This window comes from Cottoperca gobio, chromosome 5 (genome assembly GCF_900634415.1).
Source record: "Cottoperca gobio chromosome 5, fCotGob3.1, whole genome shotgun sequence".
Lineage (NCBI taxonomy): Eukaryota > Metazoa > Chordata > Actinopteri > Perciformes > Bovichtidae > Cottoperca > Cottoperca gobio.
In genome coordinates this window covers 9,129,322-9,139,404 of record NC_041359.1, presented here as the reverse complement: position 1 = coordinate 9,139,404, position 10,083 = coordinate 9,129,322, and the positions used below count along the sequence as shown (strand labels likewise).

Genomic DNA, 10,083 nt, shown 5'->3' with positions numbered 1-10,083 from the left:
TTTCAGTTTCTTATTGTAGCCGCCTCGTGCCGTTTTCTAGCAGTTTGATTCTTAATGGATGTTAACTTTGTACATCCAAACTTGCTTACGACTACACAAAGAGTGTCAGTACATTATATACTATAGCTCCCTCGTGTGGTTTTAAAGGAAATGGTAACTAAAATCCCAGTTTGAGCACAAAACAGTTCTGTAATCCTTAATTATTAAAGTGTATCCAAGTACATTACGTTTCTTCCTCCATGTTATCAATGAGCAAATGTGGTCTTCCACCCTCAGCAATGAAATGTATGCATCAGTAATGCAAATTTCGCAGTCGGTTTCTGTCACACTCGAGTATCGGCATTGGAAAAGAAAGGAAAGCCAAGCAGGAAAAGGAAAGCCAAGCAGGAAAGCGAAACCTACCATAACTTTCGTTTCTTTATCCGCTGCATCCCTTCCTGAAGTATCCGCACTTAGTTTCTGTCACACTGGAGTGGAGCAGCTGCTATTGTAGACTCGTAACTGGCAAAACTCTTTAAAAAAACAACATCGTTTATTTACAGGATTCCAGAAGTCATCATCATGAACACTCTGAACCAACAGTATGAGGAGAAGGTGCGTCCCTGCATTGACCTCATTGACTCTCTTCGCTCTCTGGGTGTAGAGAAGGACTTGGCGCTGCCTGCTATCGCCGTCATTGGAGACCAAAGCTCGGGGAAGAGCTCCGTGTTGGAGGCGCTGTCAGGGGTGTCTCTGCCAAGAGGAAGTGGTAAGTTATGTTCAATGAAATACAAAATATATATATTTTCCTTCTTACCTATTTATACACTCAAAAATGATGGATGTAGTCTACAAGCTTAAACGTTGTGTTTTGCCTAACCCAAGTTATGGGATAATTAAGGTTAATAAGTGCCATTGGTTGAATTAGGACAAAGAAAAGAACATTTACAAAAGTAAGACCATCAGTATCACACACAATTTTAAGATGATGCATTGATTTTTGGCCATGGGGCATTACTGTGAGGACGACTCCATTATCAACTGGGAGACGTGAATCTCAAACACTTCCCTGCTGGTTTAAAATGGCAAATGAGGGCACCATGCCAATTTGTAGGCTACAACAAAACATGCCGGCAAAAAAGAATGCCACAACAAAAATGGACCTTTACAAATAAATAAATAACAGTAATAATAATACATTTTATATATTGACCCTTTTCAGTCATGGATTTTGGTAAGAAAATGTTGACATTGGTGTTAGCCTTCTCTACCATAGGTATTATGCATGAAACATGTTTTGAAGATGTAATATTAATCTCACTTTTATAAAGATGATGCCAGGGTTATCTAAAATAGCCTGTTGCTTTTCATAATTTCACCAAACACACTGGATTTCACCTTTTCCCCTCATCATCATTCAATCTTCATAAATGCAGGCATTGTGACAAGATGTCCTCTCGAGCTGAAGATGAAGAGAAGGAAAGAAGGAGAGGAGTGGTACGGGAAGATAAGCTACCAGGACTTTAACGAAGAAATAGAAGACCCTGCAGATGTGGAGAAAAAGATTAGAGAAGGTGCGGTATACAGCCTTCTTAAATGTCACTATCAAAAGCCAAGTATTGATGAAGCTCCTGACATTATTTTAGGTTTCAGTGATCAGCACCTCCATCCTGTAATCATCAAACATCATGTCTTCTCTCTCCAGCTCAGGATGAAATAGCCGGGGTGGGGGTGGGGATCAGTGATGAACTCATCAGTCTGGAGATCGCTTCTCCTGATGTTCCAGACCTGACACTCATTGACCTGCCCGGCATCGCCAGGGTGGCTGTAAAGGGACAAGATGTGAACATTGGAGATCAGGTATGATAGTTCAGTGTCTCCAAAACAAACTGTCAACAGTTTTCAATTCCAAGGAAAAATATTGACAGTGAATTCTGTGGATTATTTCACCAAAACCATGAGAGGGAAGTGAGAAGAAAGAAAATTCTGGTGATCCATTTTTCAAATCTGATCTAAATATTTTCCTCTCCTGTGTTCCTGATTTGGGAACACGTTAAAGAAAAGGTTTTGACAGGATAATCTGTTTTAAGTCCTTAATGTTTTCTTTCAAATGTATTGCCAGGGTCAGTAAATACAGCCGGCACCTGCGATATAATCCAGTCATTTGAACGTGTTCGATAAGGGCCCGCATTAAAAGACAACAACGAAGCAATGCAAGGGGGTAAAAATACAGCTCACAATGATTATTATGTAGTTATTACAATCATCTCCAATAATAAATGTTAGTGCAGAGTGATAAACAACATCCAGGGGCTTCAGATTCACAGTTAAAGCATGCATGTATAAAATGTCACCATAATCCAAGTCTGACAAGAAAGTGGCCTCAATAATCGTCCTTTTACAATGCAGAGGAAAACGTGTCTTGTTTCTATAGAAGAAACCATTTTTTCCCTCAAACATGCTCACAAGTTTAGTCCCATGGTATTTAAAAGTTACCGTGATTCTTTCAATATTCGAGATTATGAGATTGTCATAATTCATTTTTTTTTTGCTCTGGTGAAAAGCATGAATTTTGTTTGATCTGCATTAAGCACTAATTTATGTTTATTAAGAGCAACTTGAAAATCAGCAGCGCTGAAGGGATTTAACAGCAGCATGTACAACATTCGCATAACAGTACAACATAGATCATCATAATAAAAACTTCACAATTTACACAAACTCAGATTTAAATGGTCCCATAGCCACACGCTGCTGTCTGGTCATGAGGTAACGCTGACTATCATCAAATCCGATGCTATAGAATCATGCATGAATGCCTTCGAAAGATCAACATAAAGAGCCTGCTGTATACTTGGAATAGAATTTGCTGAGAGGAAGGATTTAAGATGATTATTTACTAGAGATTGTAGTATTTTTGGAAGGAATGATAATTTACAAATAATTGTTAAGGTTGGCTGTTGCACTGCTTTTATGAAGTTACATGAGAAGTCTTCCAGACCTTAACGACTGTGCCAACTACAATTGGAGCAGCAAGCTTTAAAAAATAACTTAATGTATAATATTATTACTTTCAGATAAAGAGACTGATCCAGAAGTTCATCACAAAACAAGAAACCATCAGCTTGGTGGTCGTTCCATGCAACGTGGACATAGCAACTACAGAGGCTTTGAAGATGGCACAGGAGGTGGATCCTGATGGAGAGAGGACTTTGGGTAGATAGAACTAAACTTAGAAAAAGACTGATGGACAGATTACTTGACTTTTAGATAGTTCATTCTCTGTTTTTCCTTCTCTCTCTCAGGTATCTTGACCAAACCTGACCTGGTGGACAAAGGCACAGAGGAGACGGTGGTTGAAATTGTTCAGAATGAGGTCATCCACCTGAAGAAAGGCTACATGATCGTCAAGTGCAGGGGTCAGAAGGAGATCACGGATAAGGTGTCTCTTACTGAAGCAATAGAAAGAGAGAAAGACTTCTTCAACAATCACTTGATTTTCAAGTAAGTTTATTACTTTTGGGTAGTTTTAACAAATATTCTTACGGTGAAATTTGAATACTGTGATTTGAAATATGAGATGCACTCTTTGCCTTTTCTTATTTGCTGTAGCACTCTCTACAATGAGGGCCAGGCTACTATTCCTAAACTGGCTGAGAAACTCACCCTCGAGCTGGTGCATCACATTGAGGTGAATTCTTACTCTGTTAAATTAAGTTAACTATACGTCGCTTTGCTTACTTTCGGTGTTAAAGTTTTGACCCATGTGTGATCTGCAGAGATCTCTGCCTCGACTGGAAGAGCAGATAGAGGAGAAACTGGCACAGACTCAGGCCGAGCTGGATAGATATGGAATTGGACCCCCAACTGACGCAGTGGAAAGATTCTTCTTCCTCATTGATGTGAGCTCCCTCACTCTACATAACATTCACCTGGCTTCAAAGACAAATGTTCACTACCATGTATGAATGTGTCTTTGTCATGTGTGTGCTGCAGAAAGTGACGGCATTCACTCAGGATGCCATCAGTCTGACTACAGGAGAGGAACTCAAGTGTGGAGAAAGATTAAATGTCTTTTCTACGCTCAGAAGTGAGTTTGGGAAGTGGAATGCCCACCTGGATCGCGCAGGAGAAAAGAGTGAGTGTGACATTTTTTGATCCGGTCTACAGTTCGTCAACTGAGGGTTAACAAGGTCTATCTGACAAATAGGACAAATTTGAGGTCTATGTCTCAAACGGCTTTAAAGTTAACAGGGTCTATCTGCATCACTAATTTATGCAGATTTTGTATATATTTGCTGAGTCAGTGAGATCTACAAAGGTCTATCTCCACATGTTCAAGCATCATGTTAGTATCACAAAGGTCTATCTGCTGACAACCAATAGCAGGGCGGGAAATGAATCACGTGATCATTTTAAGCACAGGAATAACTTATTCAAAACGTTTTGCTGCCAACTGTTTTATATGTATGTAATCTAGTAGATAGTAGTTCAAGTTAAGATCATTAGTAGTTTAATACAAAGTATTCAGATTTATTAGCAAATATAATTTTCACTTTTAAGTTTCCTGCCACGTGGAACTTGTGTAAACATTTTTAGAGCTTAAAATAAAGCTAAGTTCATTAAATACAGTTGAGGGTTACATTTTCAATTTTCAGGGGGGAATGTCAGATAGACTTGGGACTCTGGTTTTCCAACAATTTCGGAACCACAAAGGTCTATCTGCAAAATTAGTTTTGTTTCTACCCATAATGCACTGAATTGGCCCAAATAGTCTTAACTTCACGACCTAGTGTGCAGCATGTGATATGTCAAAATTGGTTGGAATTGGTTTTATAGTGTCCACGTTATGAACGGTTGAATTTTCAAATGCGTTTTTCTCAAAACTCGTCAAAGTGCAGATAGACCTTGTTAACCCTCAGTTGACGAGTTGTCCATCAGCATGACTCTGACATATCCATTTGTGTGTTGCAGGTAACGAGAAGATTGAGACAGAGGTGGAGAAATATGAAGAGACGTACCGTGGAAGAGAACTGCCAGGCTTCATCAACTACAAGACCTTTGAGATTATGGTCAAGGACCAGATCAAACTGCTGGAAGAACCAGCTGTCAAGAAACTCAAGGATATAGGAGGTATATGGTTGAATTTTTATCCAGCAATACTTTCTTTATTTCTAAAGTTTCCTTTTCTTACCATGCAACCACCAGTGAAGGGCTCGGTCGAGATCAAGCTGATGTATCTTCTTGTTTTTCCATTTCCTCTAGACGCTGTTAGGAAGGTGTTCATACAGCTGGCCCACAGTAGCTTCATTGGATTTCCCAACCTCATCAAAATAGCCAAAGTAGACATCTTCTATGAGTCTCTCAAAGTGTATTTGCATATTTCTTTCTTGCAGTGTTCAGACTGACCAGAATCTTATCTTCTAGACAAAGATCGAAGCCATCAAGCAAGAAAAAGAGTCCACCGCTGAATCCATGCTGAGAACCCAGTTCAAGATGGAGCTGATCGTTTACTCTCAGGACAGGACCTACAGCAGCAGTTTGAGTGTCAGGAAGAGAGAGAAGAATGAGGAGGAGGAAGATGAACTCAAAGTCCCAAATGAGGAAAGGAGTATTGTGTACTGCATGGATAATTATGCAACACTTCAGGAGCTGATGCTGCACATTAAATCGTATTACAAAGTAAGTTTTAATGTAGATGGATGATTCAGGAACAAAGTTACAGTAAGGTTTAGACCCTCGCTTGTCAAACATTTCATTCTTTTTCCTCCTTCAGATTGCCGGCCAGCGTCTGGCCGACCAGATCCCGCTAGTGATCCGCTACCAGATGCTGCAGGAGTCTGCCGCCCAGCTGCAGAGGGAGATGCTGCTGCTGCTTCAGGATAAAGAGAATATGGAGTTCTTGCTGAAGGAGGATTGTGACATTGGCAGCAAAAGGATGAATTTGCAGAGTCGCCTCAAGCGCCTCATGAAGGCCCGTGCATACTTGGTGGAGTTCTAGGTCAAGGCCTAGTGGCATGAGTATACTGAACCTCTTTTATTTGTCACAAAGACTATAATTATGGTTGTAGTTTTTACTGTGTCCAACGTAGAATGGACACATTTTCTCAAGCTGTGCCATCTAAGTCAGAACAGCTGTGTGTGGGGAGTCTTTTTTAAATGTACTGTAAAATGGACTCATATTGTCTTTTTTTTTTGTAAGTCAAATGCCTGTTAGTTAATATGGCAAAAATATATCATGGGAGCACTCCGTATATGTCACATATCATGTTTCTGGTTCAGTTCCTGCCAGGGAACATTGAGCCAATAATGCTTTGTCATAGTTAGTTGTTATTGACTGGACCACTTTAAACAAGAAAGTTTCATACAAGTTATAATCAGGAACTTAAAATGCATATTTTCTTTTACATCTGTACAATTGTATTTGTTTAAATAAAAGATTTGACTTGAATTGTCTAATTTAACTATTCAAACTTGCTTTTACAGTTAAGACTACTCGGTCTCATAAGTCATTTTTCACTTAAGAGTTAAGAGAATTAGCGACTTCAAATAAAATCATACATGAACAATGATCAAAAGCGTCAATAACCACAATCCTGATCGGTCTTCTTCCAGGACAGTATAGCTGCAGCTTCATGTAACACCGGCTGACCTGAGACCTGTTTCTACAAATAGAACAGTAAACTGTTTCAGTTTCTTATTGTAGCCGCCTCGTGCCGTTTTCTAGCAGTTTGATTCTTAATGGATGTTAACTTTGTACATCCAAACTTGCTTACGACTACACAAAGAGTGTCAGTACATTATATACTATAGCTCCCTCGTGTGGTTTTAAAGGAAATGGTAACTAAAATCCCAGTTTGAGCACAAAACAGTTCTGTAATCCTTAATTATTAAAGTGTATCCAAGTACATTACGTTTCTTCCTCCATGTTATCAATTAGCAAATGTGGTCTTCCACCCTCAGCAATGAAATGTATGCATCAGTAATGCAAATACAAAACTGATTCAGTCCCAACTTCCAGTCCAGTAACTGTCCACCAATAATGATATAGATTCTTTCTTCTAATAACCATTAATGACTGCTTTTCTGTTCATCAATAACTTCTATTCCTGTGTTTATATCAGTCTGAAGTATCTCTCTTGCTTACAGTGCATTTCCAAACGTATGAAACTACACAATTTTGGTAAATACTTGAACAAGACAGATGCACGCAAGTCAGCTTTATTCAAAAATACATACAAAAGTATTCTTAGACAAACACAAAACGAAAATCATTTAAAAAGCGGTTCATTTATTTCTGTCAGGATCTCTACAAGTTCATTCACCAGTGTGTGCAGGGCTCCCCTGGTTGTTGTCGTCATTGTCTGATTTCTCATCATCTAGAAAAGATAAAAAATTATTAGCAAGGCATAGACACCTCTACTTATTCTAAACTTTACAGATGAAACAGATCAACATTTTGTGTTTTTTTTAACAATATACAGAACAGCCATTGAGGATTTCTTTTTTTCTTTATGGCATCGGAAAAAAAACAGTCAAGTATGGCATCCCCAATGTCCTTGTTTACTCACTCTCAAGTGTCTGCTGTAGTTCCTGTATGGTGCTGAGTAACACATGGAACTGCTTCTTTCTTAACTCCAACTGTGTGTGACAAAAGGGAGAGAAAAATCAAATATTACTAATGGTTGAGAACATTAAAAAGTTAGAATAGAAATGATGATACATGTATTTGGCGTCACCTTTGCATCTACGTTCTCCTTGATGTGAGACAGTTGCTGGAGTTCTTTGTCAAGCGCCTCCAACTGCCTGTAAGTGATCAAACCAACATTAAGCAAATTATACAATTATCATAAAAGCCAAAACGGCTCCAACACGTGAAGCATATCAACTCAATATCTGGATGAAACAAATGAGTGTGACTCACTTTAGCGTTTCATGTCTGTCTGGGTGTTGCTGGATAACCTTAGCTAAAGCATCGTACTCTGGAAAGAAAAAGAAAAAAAGTGAAAATGCGAGACAAGCAGAAACACAAAAAACTAGCATAAACTAACCACGATTTTATTATTCAATATTTTTGACAACATATATTGCCTTGAAAATGATTGCTAACCTCACCTTTTGTAAACTAAAACGCCTGTATAATGTGTCTGTCCGTTTGATTTATAAAAATACACAAATCATCCATATCATTTGTTAAAACACTATAATCTGTGAGCGACTGTATCACGATTTACAACTGAGATTGCAGTTGTATACAAAATAAAATGTAATAACCTGTGCTGTGTGTAAGATAAACTTTACTGTTCTCCTCAATGAAATGTATTTTCCCTTGTGAACAATTTAAGATGTTCAGTATTGATTAATGACGATATTTTAGTTAATAAAATGTCAGAAAGTTGTGAAAAGAATCACACGTCCGCAAAGCCCAATGTGCCTTCATTTTTCTAGTCTGGCCAACAATCCAAAACTCAAAAGAAATTCAATTTACAATGATCTAGAAAAGGGAAAATATCATCAAATTGAAGAAACTGGGAGTAGAGAACGGGTTTTTTCCTTGATAAATGACTAATCCATGGTCAGAAGAGTTGGCCATTTGACCATTTCATGATTTGGTCTACTAACTGTTTTAGCGCTATATTAAGCTGTAGTATGTATTGGTTTTACGTCAGCATGGTGGGACAAGACCTCCAATATGGCCTAAGGTCTTTCTCGGTCAATATAAAAAAATGGTAGTAAATGTATCCTGTAAATAAATACCGAAACTAAATCTAGAGCACTAAAAATGTTCTTACCTTGGCGATTTTTCCGTACTCTCTTTGCCCTCTGGATTTCCTTTTTGCATTCTGCTATCTTCTCGTGTGCAGATGTGATGTTTTGTTCTTCAATGTGGACAAAGGAGTGATAAGGTTATTTTGTAACACTGTTCCAACACAAAAACATAATGTGTTTTTGTGGCGACTCTGGTGGCCCAGGTCTGGTAGTTACCACATAGAAATGCAACAAATACAAGTATTTCTATTATATTAACAAATATACAGATGAGTTGTCAACAACTTGTGTTGAAAATTTTATTTAAAAAAGGGGGTCAGCCGGGGTTATAAATATTCAATGTCAGTGTCAGAAAATCTCTATTTCATACCTATGTTAGTGTAGATTTTCTCATAATTCTCCATTTCTCGAAGATTCATGTCATAAACCATCAACGTCTTCCCCATGGAGAATTCACACTGGGACAGTGTGCCCATCACCCTCTGATACTGTGTGAACCTAGACATAATTAGAAAACGGTTTATGAATCAAACATATTCTTCACCACAATTTTATAGAAATAATTTGTGACAAAGTCCAAATCTGGGGGTCTGCATAGCTCTTACCCTTCATCGGGGGTCCCAGGCGAGTTGCACCATTTGGTGAAACTCTTTAGCAGCACGTTGATTCGGCGGTCATCTCCAGCTCCGTCCCCGTCGATAAGAAGACGTTTCCGAATAACTTCATCTACAATAGGGGAAAAGGCATGATTCAAAGAGTCCAAGAGCCGCTGAGCTAACGGTTAGCTAGCTAACATGGCTTCTGTATATTAGCTGTTTTGAAAGCAAGCTGCTTCTACGTGTAGCATTGGTTCGGTTTCGAAAGTATGGCTTGATGCATATGGGCACTTTAAGAGCTTCGACACACATTTGTACTTGTGGCTTTAACCAGATAACTGAAATCATTGAATTAAAACGTTACTTACCATCCGTAACAGCTCCCATGTCTGTACTTGGCTAGATAAACTTTATTGAACAGCCGGAAGTGAACAAAGCAGAGAACAGAGAACCTCCGAGAACAGACGGAAGTGATTGGCCACAGAAGAGGTCTGCATTTAAAAGTTTTTTTTAAAAGCTTTATTTGAGTAAAAATCAGTACATTATTACCACCAGTAATATTATTAAATTATCTTAATACAATAATGTATCCTCTCATTCAAAAACATGGATATACTCTATTTCAAGATACAACCAATAACTGCATGAAAGGAAATGACTTTTAAAAAGAAATCAGCATCTCCATTGACATAAAATGTACACTGTAGAGTCAAAGGAAAACTTTTTGTTAAAAATAATC

At 38.3% G+C, this 10,083-nt stretch overlaps 2 protein-coding genes across 2 annotated transcripts; one reads left to right on the top strand and one right to left on the bottom strand.

Annotated features, from left to right (window-relative positions):
- The first annotated feature begins 378 nt into the window (after positions 1–378).
- On the top strand, positions 379–6,430 carry LOC115007971 (interferon-induced GTP-binding protein Mx). Its single transcript, XM_029431158.1, has 12 exons — positions 379–748; positions 1,416–1,553; positions 1,685–1,839; positions 3,057–3,195; positions 3,285–3,483; positions 3,592–3,670; positions 3,759–3,881; positions 3,976–4,117; positions 4,954–5,112; positions 5,245–5,321; positions 5,407–5,661; positions 5,756–6,430. Exons 1-12 carry the CDS (start codon positions 562–564, stop codon positions 5,978–5,980), a joined length of 1,878 nt encoding a protein of 625 aa, XP_029287018.1. The 5' UTR covers positions 379–561; the 3' UTR covers positions 5,981–6,430.
- A 754-nt stretch (positions 6,431–7,184) lies between these two features.
- On the bottom strand, positions 7,185–9,833 carry thoc7 (THO complex 7). Its single transcript, XM_029432167.1, has 8 exons — positions 9,713–9,833; positions 9,354–9,474; positions 9,119–9,246; positions 8,772–8,858; positions 7,904–7,961; positions 7,719–7,785; positions 7,551–7,620; positions 7,185–7,358 (listed from the first exon to the last, which is right to left on the bottom strand). The coding sequence occupies exons 1-8, from the start codon at positions 9,729–9,731 to the stop codon at positions 7,297–7,299; spliced, it is 612 nt and encodes a 203-aa protein (XP_029288027.1). The 5' UTR covers positions 9,732–9,833; the 3' UTR covers positions 7,185–7,296.
- Positions 9,834–10,083: the final 250 nt, after the last annotated feature.